The 19,353-nt window shown below is 41.1% G+C and overlaps 2 protein-coding genes across 2 annotated transcripts in view; both read left to right on the top strand.

The window, feature by feature from the left end:
* dus1l (dihydrouridine synthase 1-like (S. cerevisiae)) overlaps positions 1-15,854 on the top strand; it is a 25,769-nt gene extending 9,915 nt beyond the window's left edge. Inside the window, exons 13-14 of the mRNA XM_036549772.1 lie at positions 12,474-12,549; positions 13,652-15,854. Coding sequence (XP_036405665.1) covers positions 12,474-12,549; positions 13,652-13,806 — 231 coding nt within the window. The 3' untranslated portion in view covers positions 13,807-15,854. The remainder of the gene's footprint in view (positions 1-12,473; positions 12,550-13,651) is intronic.
* Positions 14,430-19,353, top strand: LOC118777463 (gastrin/cholecystokinin type B receptor). The gene is made up of 3 exons (XM_036528429.1): positions 14,430-14,468; positions 18,196-18,981; positions 19,015-19,353. Exons 1-3 carry the CDS (start codon positions 14,430-14,432, stop codon positions 19,351-19,353), a joined length of 1,164 nt encoding a protein of 387 aa, XP_036384322.1.

The raw sequence follows: 19,353 nt of genomic DNA, 5'->3' as shown, positions 1-19,353 counted from the left end.
CTCCTGCTGACATATGTCCCGGGGTCATAGTGTTGGGATTATATTCAGTGGTATAAAGTTTGAGTCTTGCCTCAGCAGTATTGTAACTGTGGAAAGTTGTCTGATGATGTTATCACCCACCTGGTAGCATGTCTCCAGATAGAGAAGACATATCAAAAAGGAGGATCAGTTTTGGCACCTCAGAAATTGTCCGTCTGAAATGTATTAGAAAACATTTCAAATTCTGTATTCTGAACAGGCTTTTCCCATCCAAGCTGTTAAATTACTTCTTGGCTGTAGCTGTATCTGGGTTCAGATAGCTGAATTGAAACCTGGGAATATTTCTTATTTTCGCTTAAATTCTCAGCCTTTTTTGTTTATGAATATTACAACCCTGCTGGACTGATCTGTCATCAATGTGGGACTGTAGGAGCCCAGCCCAATTCTTCTCAACATTTGTATTTTGACACCATTTCTCTTAAGTTGCAATGGCAGGAGTAATAAATACTCACATTGTGGGCACATGTTGCAGATTTCTCCTAGCCTCAACATTAGGATAGCCTGTTCATAGGAGACAAAGCTTCTACTTGAAAATAGTTCTTGAGGTTGTCAAGGAATTCTGCTATACTTTGTTGAATTGTTTCCCTTTGTTTATGTGTGTTTATTCTCCTACAAGAAGTATGTAATGTAGAAGATCAAATGTCTACACTGCAGTGTCTTGAAGTAGTGTTGGAAATGCATAATAATAGGAAGGTTAGTGGCTTCTCCCAGAACTCATTCACTTTTGAAATGTTAATGGTTGGCTGGGTAGTCAGCATCTGGGTACATAGCCTGTACCATGTATCACTCTGCATGGTATCAGTCCAGATATTGCTAGTGCTGTCCTCTTCCCTTTTTGATCCTTTAAAGATATACCGTAACTGTACATAAGAGATTGGATGTTTTGGTGCTCTGAATGACATGACCTAATTGACATAATTGACTATTCGGATTATGAATCGCACAATTATTCAGTGGCTCTTATTTATCTATTGGCTTTTAAATTTAGCTTGAGGTTGTTTTAGGCATATGCTAACTAACAATAAAGACAATAGAGATTAGAGCTTCATTCAAAAATACGTCCTCTAATGAATGGTCACTAGGACTAATTCAGTGAGGGCAGTTGCTTGCTGGGGAGTACAAGACAAAAAAAATCAGTCTTTTCACAGAGTACAAGTGCACACACACACACACACACACACACACACACCCCTATATAAAAACGCATCGAGATCCTCAAAATTCCACGGCACTCTTTACTTTGCCTCATGGCACACTGGTTGAGAACCACTGGTATAAAAAATAAGTTACGTGTCAAAGGGTTAGGTGTGAAATGCTGCCACACTTTTGAGGTCTTTGGTCATGAAGGTGTTGCCATTTCTGTTGTTTACTTCAGTAAAGCAACATATCTTCGGCTACAGCTTAGGCATTCCGAGTCAGTACGAAAAACACACACGATGACGGCACCAACTAATCGACAATTAAATTCATTGGCAACTAATTTGGTCATCGATTTTAGTCGACTACGTCGATTATTTGTTGCACCCCTAGAATTGACCTGGTGACCAGTTTGAAGCAGACTGCCTGCATTTAGATTTTTGTAACATCTATGTTTTTGAGTAATTGTGTTCCCCATTTTAGAATTTTAAGGCCAATACACAGAGCTGTTGAGTCATTTCCATAAAAAATTGAGGTGTATAATAAGGTGTATTTTTTCCTCCACTGTAATCTTGGACTGCTTTCTTTCATTTTCACATATGTGTGCTGGGTTACCTTCCATCTGAGCTCATGTTAATAGGGTTCTTGAGCTGTTAATTGATCTGACCTGGATTTCACACCCCATTATGGTCTTTTTTTCCTTTGAAAGAAGATCATTGCTAGTGTGTATTTGCTGCTAAAAGATAAAAGCCAGCTTACTTTTGTCACTAATTTGGCAGCTGTCTGAATACATGGTAATTAATTCTAGGTATTTGTAGTTAAGATTAATGGTTACATGTGGTTAACTTGGTAAGGTCTAGTTTTACTAATTTAATTAACAAGACCAAGTTAGGTCAAAGAAATTGAGAAATGCCTTTTTAGGCATTAACATGCATACAGGATTAACGTACTCACAGCCAAGTGTTGATTCATCAAAGGAAAGGTAATTAATAACTGTAAGATCCATTCCAAACCAATATTCAGTTGATAGTTTATACAAGTTTAATTGATAGTTCCGTAATTAATTGCAGGAAGCTGGAACTTATACCATATTACACTGTGCTTCACCAGTATCAGTATTGAGAAATACTGGCAAAAATCCTATGGATGAGTTCACATATGTACCTTGATTTCAAAGGGAAGGAAAATTCATCTCAAACGCATATGCATATGTGACCATCCAAATGTGATTTCATATGGATGGAAATGTGGAAGATCAATTCAAAAGGCACTTTGTATTCTTGACAGGACACGCTCTGTATTTATTGTATGGGTGAGATCAATCGGCCTTTAAATTGGCTCTGTGATTGAGCGTGGTCCTCCTTTTTCACAGACATTGACTTCAGGTGCATGCCGCATAGATCCACCATTCTTCGTTTTATGGTTGTGCTGATCTGATCATCTGTGCCCATCATCAGGAAGGACTCGGTGTCAGAGCACAGACATTTTGGTGAGATTAGGATACTGGTATGAAAGCACCTCCTCACATTTATTCTTGCATGATGGTCTTAGGATATGCCTTCTTCAGACTGCATCTCAGTTCCACCTCAATACCTGCACCCTAACACCTGCTACCTCTTAGCTTTTGATGTTTATTTTACATGTAGTATTGTGATTTAGTGTACTTGGCTTCCATTGCCTAGTCAGGTTCCACAAGTTAACACCATTCATGCCCTACCACAAGTTATGTTCACAATCACTGGTCTGTGAGTGCTGTTAGCCTGGTCTGACACAGTTGCTCACTTAACTTGAATGGATACACTTATGTTCTATTGTGCTGGAAGTTGCTCTGGATAAGAGTGTCTGCTAAATGCGTGTAATGTAATGTAATGTAATGTAAATGAATCACACTTACTGCATTCTCATTAAGTGGTTGTTTCTTTTTGTACTCCTGAACTGCACAAAGTGAGAATTTAATTGTAGTCATTAATATTTCAGAATCTTGCATGCATGCTTTCATATGAGAACACAACTGTGAGAATTTCCTGTTGTGCCCACTATCATTTAAGGCACAGCATAGACCTGAGTGCAGACTAAGACGTGAAGTGGTTACCAAGTGTTTGACAATGATGTCTTAAATTGTAATTTATACATCAGTAGCTTCTGTCAATATATCCTGATATTATTTGTCAGCAATCAGGAGCAAGTTTAGTACAGTCTTGCAGGCAATCCACATGTGTTCTCTGAAAACCTCATCATTCATTTTGAGTTCATCTGCAAGACATGTTTGAATGGAAACCTTAGGGAAGATGTTTTGTTACAGAACAGATTGTAATGCTTGGCCCATACAATGAATCATATGAGTTTTATGGTTTTCATAAAGTGAGCGTAGGTGCTATATTCTCGTAATTGGTCCCGAAATGCTTACCAGTTTCCCTGTAGTAGACATCTGTGTGATTCATCATTTAAATTAAGAAGGTGAGATCAATCAGTGATTGTTTCTTATTTAAACCTTTTCTTCCCCATGTCCCTGTAGATTTTATCCTGTGTAGGGGTACGGGGCTTTAATGAATCAGTGACCTCTAGATGGCATTGATGTATGAATACATACACAATGTTTAGTTGTGAAACTCCTAGATCTGCTGGACATTAATGGAGATTAATAAACAAATTATTGAAGTGTTTAAATAAAAAGATAAAGGTCAGGAATTTTTCTCTTTGAAGAAAGAAGTAGGTTCTCATCATGATAATAGAATCATGGGAATGCTTTGTGCAGCTGATTGATTGTGATTTATTCATTGAATTGGGTAAGTCAGCACCACTTAATCTTAAACCAACTCCACATAATGGACAATGGAACTTGGAAATAGGACTGAAATTGCTGTTGCTAAGGTAACTGCATTTCTGCGCGCAGAATTTCATAGAGGGAATAAATAATTCCAGCATCCACTCAAAGAATGTTTATCTGTTATGCTGTCTCCTGCCACATAGAGGGGTCACACAAAATGGCTTTGAACAGTGAAATGGCCACTGTCCATTCAAGACTCCAGGAGTTGCTTCAGGAAGAAGCTATTAAGGCAAAAGTATGGCACACGATTAAGTTTTTGAAAAAGTGGCAGGCCTAATCCACAGGCAGACTCAGAGTCTCATTTGTAGTTGGTTATATGTCTTAAGATACGATTAGCCACACTAAGCCTAGCTATCACTCACTAAGCTGTCACTGCAGGGACAGGGACAGTGATTCATTCTTTCAAACTTGAAAACCAGTGTTGCAAAATAGCTCAGTCAGTTTATGGTGCTGTTACCCTTGTTTGGAATCCATTACCAGAATCCATTATTCTTGTTTGGAATCCATTACCAGAAGGTGTAGCCATGCTGTTAAATGGTATCTTAAGAATACCATTTTTCCATCAGTTCATTTTGACAGAATGCCACCCACACTGAACTGTGGCATTTATTTCCTGCATTCAGAGTATTCCTTGACATCAGCAGCGACTTCATTAGGCTGGAATGACTGTGGGTTTGACACTGAATTATTAGAGCTGATGTAATTGGTTCTAATAGTATTGTTAAACAGTTGCTGTGATTGAAAATGTTATTAATGTTGGCTGAATTCAAATTGTTAATGTTGCTTTCCATAACATCACATACGGATTAGGTTTATATCTGAATCCCTCATAATTTTTATACTCAGGTAACTTGTTCTGCCTCAAAACAGCACTGGTTTCCAAAACCAAAGCCCCCCCAATGCTGGTATAGTTCAGGGGGGGGGTTGTTTACCACATGGAGGAATGCTGTTGTATCTTTGAGCACAAGTTACTTTACTCAAATTGCTTCCATAAAAATCCAGCCATATAAACGGATGATATGTAAGCCATGTACATGCCTCTGGGGAAGAGCGCCTGCTAAGCCAAGCAATTGGTGTAATTTAATGCAGTCTTCAAAGGTGTGGAGGACAAGGCTTGGACTCTCAGGCAGTAATTCATTTTAATTTGAATTGCTCAAATAAAACTCCAATAGTATAAATGTTACAGACTGTGAAAGAAATTACATGTGGGTGTCTAAGTGTAAAAATAATTGGGAACTGTATAGCTGTTCCTAAACAGTGTTAAAAAAAAAAGGATTAAAAGCATACTGTATCCTCACTGCATGGGACAGTAGTTTTGTTGTGAAGGAGGTGCAGAGTATTATGATGCATTGAGCTGTGCTTTTTCAGAAGAATACATTTGGTGTCTTCATTGTGTTGGAGTGTGGACAGTGTGATTTCATATGAATGTCCAACAAGGGAGATACTGTTGTCCAGCGATGTGTAGAGGAGTACTCTGGGAGCTTTTCCTGCCAGCTGGACATTAGTGTACAAAGATGGTAACATCAACAAAAAACATTAAAGTGATGCATATAAGGGCATTTTCACAGTATTTTCCTTAAAATTGAATGAACATGTCTGATCTTAGGCAGGTGGAAGATGACTAAAAATGAATCATCTGTCACGTGTGTATGATCTGTGTGTTACTAATTCTAAATAATCTTACATAAAAACAATTGTAAATAAAGTAAACAAGTATCATGTTGGTCTGTACACAAGATGATGTTTGTCTCTAGAGCTGTTTGTGATGGCATTGCAATTTGCTTGTAATAACATTTTCCATTTGAATACATTAGAGCAGCAGAAAATTGTTTTACAACCCACGCCGTGAGCGCTGTTGTTTTCTAGGTTCACTCTTTGAAAAGAAGAAGATTCCAATAGGCGTGTGTGTAATGGTAGAAGAATTTCATTTGTTGAAATGCAGAACTCATAGTTGCCGCAGGTGACAAAAGCATCATGTGTCTCTGCGGGGCGATCGCGGCTACCTTTCCCGCTGTAGCAGAGCTGGAAGCATGGAGAGCGGTTTGTGCACATAAAGGATGGCTCTGGCATTATGAGCCGCGTTTGTTCCTTCTGTTGTTTCAATTACCGTCGGCTTTGTCATTTACATACTCGCCATTATTGGATGAAACGCCGACGCGCTGCCTACCCTTCCCAGTAGCATCAGGAAATGATTTTCATGCACGGCCGATTTGGAAATTCATGGCCCGATACCACAGTGTTTAGTGTGTGTGCCTTCTCAGTCTTCTCTGTGTGTGTCGGGTCATGACATCGTTGTTCAGTCTGTGACTGTGTTGCTTCAGAAAAGGTGAGAATTTTAAAGGGTTCACACCACTGCTGCCCATACTATTTCAGGACGGCTGACATTTTCTCAATTGGGTTCTCGCTGGATTTCAGACACGGCCAGCTACAGTTTCCAAGTGATAATGCCACGTGAACCTTACATTCTATTCAGAGCACCAGAGGGCAGATAATGAATGCTATGTGAGGAAAAGGGTGAGTTTGATATGTTTTATGAAGAAATGAAAGGGTTTGGCAATGGCCAGGTACTCTACAAAGGTAATTCTTATGTGAAACATTTTGGCCTGTGTGCGGGTGCGGAAGACTTTCTTGGTTGTGAAGACCAAGAAAAGTTGGGCTGCATCATCAGTGCCAGGTATCTCTAAGAACCTGGAATGCAGGTCTAAAAGAGAATTGCAGGTGGAAAAAGATCTGTGGCCCTTGGTAATCAACACACTCTCTGTATTCCCGGATGCAGGGGTGTTTTCATAGACAGACAAGATGATAGTAGATGGATCCAACCCCATGTAATGGATGTACAGAGAGGCTCCTGTAAAAGTACAGTAAAAAGAGCCATTTAACATTTTCAGCATTATTACGTTCAGAGAGCAATTGGTGTAGTTGGTAGTGCATTGCTATTAAGGTAAAGTATTTAATGCTGTCAAAGGAGTCAAAGAAAATGACTTCACTTTTAATACTTAAATTCGTGGATTTGGTTTTGGCCCATGTTTTGCTATGATTTCTTTGGCTGGGAGCCGGGGGTTTGTTGAGTAAAAATGAAACCGAGACTGGAATTGTAATTGAAAAGGTTCAATCTTGTGATTACTGTTTCCAAAATGATCATTAATCAGCACAAATGAAGCTTTTAGACAAGGATCTTGTCATGACCCTCTGAAAAGGGTCAGTGTTTGGTGTGGAACTGAAAGTCCTAAGAGATCCTCTCTGCTTGAGCACTTTTACTGTTGTAATGTTGTAATTACAACCCAGAGTCGTCCCAGAGTGTTCACACCATAGGCTGCTCAAGGTTAGGGACAATGAGGCATGTTCAACTGTCAGGGCAAAGCCTTTGAAAACTTCCCCCAAAGTTCATAGAGACCTTATGTTTCAAGTAACGTGAGGATTTGTTCACATGAATATTAATGTCATTGTTGAAATTGCTGCAATTGTTTGTTTTATGATTTTTGTTTTTTAGAGAGCATTTAGAGAACAGGAATGGTTCTGCCCCTGAGTAGGTAAAACGGTCTTTAGTGTTGAGCTTATTTCCCATGCTGAATGTAGCGGAGTACTGTGCCACTGTAACCTTTCTCCTCCTCACTGCGAGGGGTCACAGTGTTGCAGACTAACTGCATTCAGAGGTTTGTTTCTCGTGACACCTGATGGCCTTCTCTCGCTGCCCTGTAATGGTTTCTGATTGCAGTCACCTCTGCATTGCAATTTCCGTGTCATAAGGCCTGATTAATGCATTGCAGGCACTTGAAAAGCACTCATTAGTCATCTGACATCAGAGCTGCTTGGACTACAAAGCATAATGGTCCTGATTTGCATACAATGATAAAATTATAGCCAACAGCACAAATTAAGAGAAAATATTATTCTGTTCACATCAACTTAGTTTGCTATTTGATTGTCGCAAGTGCAAACAGCAGCTGTGTTGTTGCAGTTGTGACAGTTATTTTTTAGAATATTTTCACTTTAAATAGCAACACGGCTGGTGCTGATTCCTTATTGCCTGATGGTTATGCAGACGAAGACATCCATGTCGAACATTTGCTGAGACAAATAAAAAGGGATTACTGGAGCCATGTATTCCACAGAGAGGTCATTACTCCAAGTACGCAAGCAAAGCACTTCAGTGGAACTTCAATGGATTGCATTGCACCGAGACTGTCCACTCCACGCGTGCTCATATCTCTATTTCTCCTCCTAATTCCCCAATACACATTCTTCATTAAAACTTCTCAGGTCTGGTTTTTCTAATAGAGAACACTTAAGGGATCCCATTTTAGTGCCTCCAGTCAGCAAGTCGTCATCAGGAATGGCAGAGCGTTACAGTGCTTTCACAAAGCTAACTGCAGGAGTCGAGATGAACAGGATGTCGGTGGAATAAATGGCTTTTTTCACCAGCTGATTCAGAATGTGAAATTGAAGTGGTGTTGCGCTGTGAAACACAGGTGGGCGTTCCCTGTCCCCTCTGCGGGCGCTGTTCTTGTTATAATGCCCCAAGAAGCTTCTCCTTGAGGAAATTGACTGCATAGGGATCTTTCAAACTGTTCTGGTACAAGAGCAGTAAATTAAAACAAATGGTGACTATAATATGTTGGGGAGAATGATTGAATCATTTTAACTGACCCTTTTATCATTCTTCCTATTTATCATCTGTGAAGCTGTCACTGCAGAATAAGGGTTCACGGTTATGTGATAGGGGGCAGGGAATGATGTCATTTACAAAATGGACGCGGTGTTGGCAGAGAAGTATCTCCAGTCAAAACTGTTTGACTGCTGGAAAAATAAGATTGATGATGCAGGAAATGACAGTGTTATATTGTAGAGGGAAAAAGCTGATGCTGTTATTCTGCTATGCCTTTTTGACAGTAAATAATGTGCCCTATTGTGATACGTGCACATGTGTTGAAAAATGGAGACCTAATCCACATTATTAATGTAGCTAGGTCTTCCCCATGAAGAACTCATGTGGAGGCTGTTAGTTCTGCACAGTGGAAAGGATGTTAAGTGAAGTTAATAGTTCCTAAAGATATACCATATAGCTTATCATTAGGACCAAAATAAAGAGCCCGAGAGGTCTGACAGATCAGTGTCTGCTGCCTGTTTGCATTGCTAAGAGGCTCCTTGTAAGGGCCATGGGGAAATATGTTTCTGTCTGAACCTACATTAACAATTGAAATTTGACTGTTAGCCCCTGAAATGTGCCACTCTTGGTCTGCTTCATAATCCCTGTGCTCTGCAGAGCTCTTATGCATAATCGATTATCTACTTGTGCCAGCACCAGAACTCTTCATCTGTTTCTGGGATTACTTTAATCCTCTCAGCCTGGTGTGGGTATATTTATATATTTATGGTTTTTGTTACTGATTGTGATGAGTAGACTACTGTTGCATTTGTGATTTTTTTTTTCATTCTTGCCAGAATAAAGTCCTTGTAGTAATCAATGTAGTAGTCTGTCTGGCAGTCTACCAATGCTTTTATGCCTTTTTAGTTCAAAAAAAGATCTGAGTGAAAGATTCCAATATCAATATGGAACTACCAGAAAGAGTGAGCCTTCTGTCAATTTTTAACCTTCCCTCCCATCCAGGCTCTCCCATTATACCAGTTTCCCATTTGTCTCAGAAGACAAGTGTGATCTTCCTAATGCAGTCCTGACCTCTCTGACGCCAGGCTTTCAGTGTCCGTGACGCGTCCTCCTGCTCTTCAGGGCTCTCATGTGCTGGTGCCACAAGTCCATGGGTGACGTCCTGAGCTATACACTTATCGTTTGACCTGTCATGTGGAAAGCAATTGGAAATCCCTTGAAAGCTTTCAGGCCCAAAGCCTTGCATTAGCCTTGTGTTGTTGTTGAGACGAGTGAAGTCTGTTTTGAGAGTTTAAATGAAATGTCTTTGTGCAGATTGTGGCTTGCCATATACGCCCTTGGAATTGCTCTGAAAATGATTCCAAATGGAAGACCCACAAGATTTCAGTCTTCTTGCTTTGTCCTTCATTAGAGTGAAATAGCTGTAGACCCCCCATTCTGTAGGTAGGAATAAACGAAAAATTGAAAATTCTAAAGCATAATCATTCGTGCATTGTTATTAATATCATGACTTTATGAAATTAGAACATGAAACTGAGCATGAAGTAATCCTTAGGAAAAAAACACGTTGAAGTGAATGATACGGAACCATATTTGTAAAGATCGCTTTGAGGCAAAACTGTCAGTAATGTCAGCTTTGACCTACCCCCCCGAAGAGCATGCGGTGCTCAAGGCCGTGTTATGTCGGCAAGGTGAGCTGGGAGAGTGATGGCGTGAGTGGCCATTGTGTTTGCCGTCACACAAGACGTCTCTAGTGCAAGGTCACCTTACCGTGTCTTGACAGCCGGATTTAAAGGCTTTCCAAACAGAGGACCTCTCAGGAGTTGCTGAGGTATAATTGCTGCCTGATGCTGGGAAGACTCAGAGGAAGGAAGGTCTGCGGTGCAGCAGCGCTACAAGATTCTATTTTAGATCAGCCTCCCTTAAAAGCGCAATGCTGTTCCAGCAAGAGTGACAGCATACCCCTAGAAACTGAGCTAGTTGACCAGACTATCGAGAATATTTGATTTGATGGGAGGAATGCACCTCCTTCTCTGTAGCTGTGTGAAGAAGAAACTTATTTTGTTGTTAATGTATGTTCTTGGCAAACTGTATTATGTATATATTTAATGTAAAGAGTCCAAGTCCGCATGCCAGTACATATGCCTACAATGTTGCAAGACCCAAGGTTGGTAAGTGGAGGTACAGTACCACTAAATTATGTGCTGTTTTTAATTTATTTGTTAGAAAAATTGCACGGTAGTGCACAAAATTGGCCTAGTTGTATATGACATTTATACCGGGGTCATTTTTACAAATTAGAGCACATAGGCCTAAGCTTTTGAAAGCTGCAATTAGGTTTGATTCATGGTTGCACTGTCCTCTGGCCCCGGTCTGTAGAACTGTAGTCTTTAGCCTTTCTACGCTGCCAGTTAAAAGCAACCCAGTTCCCATTTTTGTCATACTTGATGCAGATCACATATTTTCACTAAAGTGTTAACAGCAAAAAAAAAACCACTTGGTATTGAATATGGGGATATCAGATTAGGACTACATGTATATGTGAAAATAAGTCCGATACAGTTCTAATACACAGCAGTGAGACCTGCATGTGGATGCTCAGGTCTGATATTTTTATTTGTTCCACTTCACGCAGATGATCCCCCTGTGGGATCTTGATGTATTCATCCGTAAGTTTGTTTCTTACAGCTTTGCATACATTGCATACTATCACGCACATTCAGATCTTACTGATGAACAGATGTGCCAGAGTACGGTATCCCACTCCTGTCTCAAGCCACCATAGCCCAGCTCCTACATGACTCTGTATCGGGATCCCCCCCCCCCCCCGAAACACTGTCCTGGCGGGGAGAGCTTTTGGGATAGGCTTATGGACAAAAAGTGAAATGTTTCCATCTACATTCATAAGTTAGCGATCCATTGTTCCTTGTCATAGCCCCTGACAACATGCTCCCATTAATCGTGGCTACGCTCCTGCAGTCCACACCCCTCTCTAACCAAGGTGGCAACGATAACAGACGGCCGCCATGGCTCTCCTTTTTCTTCATCTGGTCATCAGAATAATCTTGGTAGGATCCAGTCTAGGTGACTTCTTCTATTGTTCATCACTGATGCGAGTCACGTCAGTCATTAGTTAATTTAAGCACAGGCATTGGATATGGATCGCTTTGAAAAGTGAATACAAGCAGTCAAACAAAAAATTTGGTATGAAGAAAAAAATCAGAACTGAGTATTAAGGTCAGTAGTGAACTTAACCTTTTATTTTAACCTTCTTTGGCTTAAACATTTCATTTTTCAGTTGGTTAGGAGATGAAATCGAATTTGAATTCTGGAAGTTTATTATTTCATATCATTTAAAAAAATTATGAATGTTCTCCTATTGCTAGATTGGGACTTGTGAAGTATTGCTATTGTTATTGTTGTACTGGGACTTAATAAATATTATTGTGGTAAAACTCCTTTCTTTGTGAAATTTTGCTTGGAAAATGAATGTATTGACATGAGTTAGGGCTGACAACGCAAAATCAAAGACAGCCCAGTCGGTCTGCTTCAAGCTTGTGTCTGGAAACCCTGGTTGCTGTATCAGTTTTATGAAGGTGACAGATTTATTGGGTAAATCATCAATTCATAAGTTTCTGGCAAAATCTAACAGGTAAGGTGTGTTTTTTATAAGTGCTCAGCTAGTTGGATTTGAATTTTTTTTTTTACCTAATATTTGAAAGATCTTGCGTAACAGCATCGGCTTAACACGGTCAGTCAGTGTGAAATGTTGTTTTGGAGTCTTCAGTGTAAAATACGGCATGTTAAGTCAGGTGCACTCAGTCATTGTTTGTTAACATGTTCTCTCTCTCTCTGGCTCCGCAGGGGAATAAATGTGTCTTCAGCCTGTGCCGGGGCTGCTGCAAGAAGGCGGCCTACAAGGCGATGGCCGACTGCCCTGGTGAGTCAGTGCCAGCCTCCGCACAGCTCCTGCCACGCTCGGCAGGGCCTGTGTCCTTTCACCTATCTGACATGACATTTCATTTAGAGATGTGTGCAGGGGAAGAGAAGCAGACCCCCACAAAGAGAACATCTCGAAAAACTCACGCAGCATTCCGCCTCTCAAGATTTACACCACGCTGTCTACCGCAACAGGGCCGTACCAAACACTACCCAATGGGTTGTCATGGCTCTGTCTCATTGCTCATAATTCGGTTTTAAAAATAGTATCTTCTAAACAAGTTGAACGGAAAATCCAGCACTCCGGATTGTGCGGCTCTACGTTTCGCTGGGGCTGTTTGCAGGATGGAGAGAAGAATTAATTGGCAGTCATTTAGTGCGTGGCCCAAGATGGCCGATGATAGCAGCTGCCTCATTAGGTTAGTTAATTAGTTAATTAAATTACCGTCGGTTCTGAATCTTGGGCTGAAGGTTAAGGAGTGGGTGGCTGTCCCTCCTGTGACATGGCATCGCTGATAGGGAACAGCAGAGATATTCTGCCGAAGGCCTACATACTGGCCTCATCCATGCTGTCGGGCTTTACAGACCACATTTTTTGAATGGTATGACTTACACTTGTGTAACTGTCCTAAATTAATTGGCTTTTTGTAGTTTTGCACGTTGCACAGTCTATATTTGTGTAAAGTTTTTCCATCAAATATTGCTCAGAGTTTGTTTAGATCTTTATTGATGTTCCTGTGACCAGTAACAAAAGCAGTTGGATGCAGCGTGTGGAGCTCTTCACGGTTTCAAGGTTTTATTGATTTGGAATTGGCTTTTCATTCAGTCAGCAGAGCTTTTCCAATAGCCAAGTGAAATGTTGGATGAAGTTTGATATTTAAACTAGACATTGATGTAGACACATGGTGGACATTTCCATGTGCGTTTGTCAGATTATGAATTGAGGCCCAGTCGGCCCATGTCTGAATGCATCTGTAACAATGAGGATGCACTTCATGTTCACGTCCTCCTGTTTGGGGAAAGTGATCTCTACACTGGACTGCTTCTTGTCCAGATTGTGTGCATAACCCAAACGGGGATGTTTGTCGCCCTCCTACTCCAAGGTCATGGCCTGTTGTTCAAGACCAAGCAGGAGAGGGCGGCAAGACTGAAGAGCGGAGAAACCTGCGGTCTGGTGAACGGGGAGCGTGGCCTCCCAGCAGACCCCACCCCTCAAGTGGCCTCAGGTGACCAACCAGGGGCTGAGCCGGTGGCCTGAGGGGCCTTGCAGGGACAAGTACACAGCCACATTCTGCTGCTGCAGCCTCCGCGCCCAAGCTGGAGGAGAGGAGAGGCGAGGAAAGGACACGAGAGGAGAGGAACTGCCCCACACTGGGGCTCGGCCGTCCTCCCAGGGTCTGTTTACTGTGGGCGATAATGTGAACACATCTCTCACTTCACAGAGAGATGACAAGCGTTGTCGGCTTATTTTAAATTTGTTTTCACATTTTATGCTTGTTTGTCTTCTTCCTAATTAAATTCAGCCATGAGCTTTTGTTTTTCATGCGTAATTATTCCCTTCCTGCCCTTGTTTTCCTTCAGAGTGTGGCCGACTCCTTTCCTCTCGGTTAAGGGTGTGTTATATTACGCCACCTTCACCAAAAAGAGAGTGCTTTTATCTGATATTCCAAAAAACTGAGCTACACATGAATAGAACAGTAGTTCACCCCAGTTGCTTTGGTAAGTAATATGCAACATGAATCATGATGCCTCACCAAACTGGAGGTATTCAGTATGATTCAGCCCTTGGTGAGTGGAGGGATACCCACCTGTATGGAAAGCACAGAACAGTAACTGGGAATATGCATTTTTTAAAAGTTAGATACAGTGAAATGTTAGACAATGTTAGTGAAATGGAACCTATATGTTAGCATCAAGGTGGTGGGCAACTGCTGTGGTTATCCATTGTGCAGTGAGTTTCATGTTGGACATGTGGATATGTGAGGGAGAACTGCAAAATGCACAGAAACTCGCCATCATTTGGAGCCTCTTTGATTCTGATGTTTGACATTTTAACTTGGGGATCAATAGGGTTCTGGGGAATAATGAGTCTGTAAGTAAATAAAAATGCAGTGTTGCATACATAATGACACGAGAAATGGGTATTTGACAAATTATGGGTTTGATTTCCACATATTTGTTTATATGTGTGCGTTCTTCACAGGGTGTAATGGATTGTGTAGTCCTTTTCATACCATTTAAAATACACCTTAGCAAATTACACTCTTTCAGTGTGCTTTGCTGAACAGTCAGTGCTGGGTGGGATTCTGTAACACACCCAATGAGCAGATTTATACTTTCTGGAGGGGGGAAGCCAAGTCTTGCCTTATGTAACAGTCTTTCTAGACGCTGCTTTGATTCACAAGCAATTCATCACTTGAAATGAGAGTGACAGTTTATTCATTAAGAAACACCAAATTATATTTTCGATGCTTTGTATTTTTACACAATTGTACCACTTGACTACATGCCATATAACTCACCAAGCCATACTCTTCTCCTTTGCTTTACACTGTGAAATAATTTAGTCCATGATATATTATCTGTAGGCAGTAGTTTCGGTATCACTTAGTGTGGCTACTGTACCTCATTTCAGTTTTAGAGCTGCACTTGGCCCAGGTGTTAAAATGTTGAATACTACTACACAAACTAACATCATTTGGATTTTGAGCATGAGAAATTGATGGGTCACATGGCTTGGTTGCCCTAATGTAGCAAACGTTCCTCTTTGAAAACCTGTAAGGGTGCTTGCAACATCTCCCATAAGAACCCTTTTAAGGTACCAACAAAATAAGTTCTTGCACCAAAGACTCCAGATGTTGCGGTCTTTTTTTTTTGTTGGTTTTCAAAACTGTCTAAACTGATGTCTTCTGCCCCTAGACTGGTTTTGTATATTTGAAAAAGAACATTTCAGTACAGCAGATATTAACTGGGATCATTTGTTATTGGTAGTAGTATTGCCTCTTTATCATAGCATTCTCATTCAGGAGGTTAAATGATTACCCCTCTCTGCTTCAGGGCAAAACTGTTATAAAGACATGTTGACTTGTTTGCTTCTTTAATGATGTTATTCCACCTGTCGCTGGGGTGGAGAGAACACCCATTACTTGTAGTAATTGTGTGCTTCATCGACCCAGAGTTACATATTTTCAGAATGTGCTCTGGCGAAGGCAATTAAGAACAGGCACAGGAGAGGCATATCTGTCCCACTGCTTTTGCCCTTCCATTCATTTTGGGATCAAGATGTGCTCATCCAACCTGGCTGCTGTAAAGGGAATTTGCAATTCATTTCTTCATGCTTAGCATTGTGGTTACAGTTGGCTTTCATGTTGCATGAGGAAACTCAAACTCGTTTAAGACAAATTGTTTTGCTTCAGAAGTGTGTCAGATACTTATTTCTGTGTTTTATGCTGATGTTAAAGTTAGTAATAGCTGTTGAAATTGGATCAGTACTGTGAGGGTGTTTGAGTCCACAGAAGAATCTTTTATGGTACGCTTCAGTGATCTTTGAAGTCACACAAAAAATTAATAAAGATATTTTTAGAGGCAATCAGATATCTTACTGTTCATCATTTACAGTGACCCACTTACCTCTACAGCAAAACAGTCACCAGATTAATAGCCTGGTCTAGCAAAGTTAGTTTTTGTTTTTAATTATACAAGTTCAAAACTAAAACCTGATAAAGCAGTTATTTAATATTAGTAAAACAAAGACACAGCCAAATACCAATTATCACCGCAGTCCAATATACAACACTCTCCTGTGTACATTGCTGGTACAGTTCTTGGTTTACCATCACAAAAAACATGGCTCCTTTTTAAACAAATCCTGTTTTCCAGATTGATGTGTGAAATGCATTGTATTTATTTTTCATTGTAGTTTTTCTGTGGTTTTCAGTGTATGAATTAAGCTCAGGTGCCTTTGGGGTAAAATAAATATGAAAATAGCACTAGCAAGGAGGACACATAAATTGTTGATATGCCTGGGATTTTCATAAGCCGCAACAAGAAAAGCACCACAACTTAAGTGCTGTGTTTCAGTCCGGAGTTAAGGTGTTTTCATGGACAAAGGGTAAGCTATTTCTGAGACCCCAGTGACACTGGTGATTAAAGAGGATTGCTGTGTTTCTGTTGCTGTTCTGAGACATTGTTTTGACAGATGATTGCTGTTGCCTTTTGGCTACACAATACTTGAGTATGACCGGTTCGAGGACACACAGTGGGAAATGGGTGTCTGTTTATTTCCATCTTATTATCACACTGCTGTCGTCTTTTGTTATTTCTGGTGAGTGGCTTAATTTGTAGGGGTTATGCGTTTGTTCCCTTGATGGAAAGTCAAACTTGTGCACAGGCTCAGGCTGGTACGATGTCAGCACAGACTGTTTCACACTTTCTACTGGGCTGTTCTGAAAAAGAGAGGCGAGGGAAATTAAAACCATACCTGAGCATACTGGTGTAATCCCTGCCATCTGCAGTAATAGATTATATCATGAACTGGTTGGTGTAAGATATAGCAGTATGTTCACTTGTGATATGTCTTTAATTCAGCTAAAAGATTTTTTTTTTCCAAATTTGTACTTCAAATATGTTTCATATACAGTCTCAGGATAATTTTATAAACATGAATAGGCTGAATGTTTTTAGTCATATGTTTACTTTTCTTAAGCACTGGTGTTCCTACTGCAACAAAGGCAGACTGAAGCCAGAAGTTTGGAGAAAGGGGTGTGAACATACAATACAAGTAGTTGTATTTTGCATTTGGCACTCCTAGTATTCTAGCATAATGTTGTTTTATTTGGAGGCCTTTTGTATTTTGTGCAATTATTTGGGAACTTATTATTGGTAAACATACTCTCAATGGTCCTCTTTATTTATTTATTTATTTATTTATTTGGGGGGGGGGGGGGGCGTCTTAAGGCACCGGTTCAATAATGCTGTTGATCGTAACTAATTAGTTCTAGCCAACATGGTCTAATGTACAGTTCCACGAATTCTCAGCTCCTAGTGCTCACTTCACAGGGTGGAGAACGCACGGCGATGCTAAGAAGGCAACCGAGTGTAGCTCGCGGTTGCCATCTGTGGTTACACTAGGGAATGTTACTTTCCTTAGCCAGTTATCAGACTCTTCTTTCCTTTGTAGTTGACAAGTCGACTTCAGGACGAGCTGCATCGCCACAACTACACTCTTGCTCGCGTTCAGAAAATCCATGAAGAATCTAATTTGTTCGTTTCACCCGTCATGTTGCAGTCTGACAACGGTTTTTCCGTGTACTGAAACAAGTGTATCAAGGCGCATATGTTGGTTGCCTTTACCAAATGAAATATTTGGGTGTTCTTAAAATAATCTAATTGGACACAAATATTTGTTTTGCCAAAGTCTTATGCATCACACTGGATAAAGTTAGTCGTACCGTCTGGACCACAAGTGGACCTTACCGGAATAAAAACCGCATGAGAAGGAGTGGAAATGAATCTCTCGGAAATTTATTTGAAATTTGGACACCTATTTTCAAAAAATTTCTCATTTTGGAGCCATCGTAGTAACCGCAGTCACAGTTTTCGGGAGGCGATTCCTTTCACAGATGACGTTCTCTTCGCGGGACATGAGCCAGGCACAATCGCGCTGGTGGTGATGTACACTTTGTCATTCATCATAGGGCTAGGGGGGAATATCATGGCATTGCTGGTCCTCACCAGGAGGAAAAATCGCCTCGCCAGCGTCTCGGCGACCAGAAGACTTCTAATTAACCTAGCCGTTTGCGACATGATGGTGGTGTGCGTATGTATGCCTGTTAATTTAGGTCACCAGGTGTACAACGCTTGGGTGTTTGGGGACTTCATGTGCCGTGCGGTCCCTTTTGTTCAAGCAGTGTCTGTGTCAGCCAGCGTTCTGAGTCTGGCCGTGATCAGCCTTAACAGATACTATAGTGTTCACAAGCCCCTGCACGCGAGGTCTTTCTTTACGGGCAGGAAAATTCTTTGCATGATTTGTGTGGTATGGACCCTGTCCTCGGGACTGTGCCTGCCGTTGATCTTCATGAACAGGACCAAGACATTGGTGTTGTTGGATGGCAAGCATGCAATCACGGTGTGCGTGGAGAGCTGGCCAAAAGTCAAGCTACGTCAGGGGTATAACTTCCTGCTCTTCTGCGCCCTGTATGGTTTCCCCGTTTTATTTAATCTAGTGATTTGCTTTCTGACCGGGAGGAAGTTGTGGAGCGCCGATGAGAAGTTCAGAGAGTGCAACAAGTGTAATTTGGCGCAGTCGGTGTCTAGACAAAAAGTGCGCAAAAAAATTGCCAAAATGGTAGTCGCACTGGTTGTGCTATTCACGTTGTCCTGGTTGCCCCTGTACGTAATTGACATCTGGATTGACTTCAACATGCCAAATGCTGTAGGAGGAACGGACGAATTGGATCACGTCCAGCACCAGTGGATTCTGCAAGGGAGACCTTTTGCGCAGTGGCTGGGTCTGACAAACTCCGCTCTTAACCCACTGTGCTACTGCTTTGTGGGGAATCTGTACAGGTCTGCGCAGAAAATTCGCAAAAGCTATAGGGCGAAACTGTCTTCAGTTTTCAGCGTGCCTTTGCCGCAATCCTCGACCAGCAGTTCTGTACCGACACTTCTATCTTACAGTCGTGCTTCCTCAGAAAAATGTAGCGTGGAGATGCGCACATGGCGAAACTATACCGGTTTCAGCGACAGTCTGGCGAAAAGCAAGAGCATGTCATCTGTGACGGTGTGTGAAACAGTGTTTGACTAG

This window comes from Megalops cyprinoides, chromosome 1 (genome assembly GCF_013368585.1).
Source record: "Megalops cyprinoides isolate fMegCyp1 chromosome 1, fMegCyp1.pri, whole genome shotgun sequence".
In the NCBI taxonomy this organism is placed as follows: Eukaryota; Metazoa; Chordata; class Actinopteri; order Elopiformes; family Megalopidae; genus Megalops; species Megalops cyprinoides.
The sequence above is the reverse complement of the archived record's forward strand: the minus strand, read 5'-3'. Positions and strand labels throughout refer to the sequence as shown.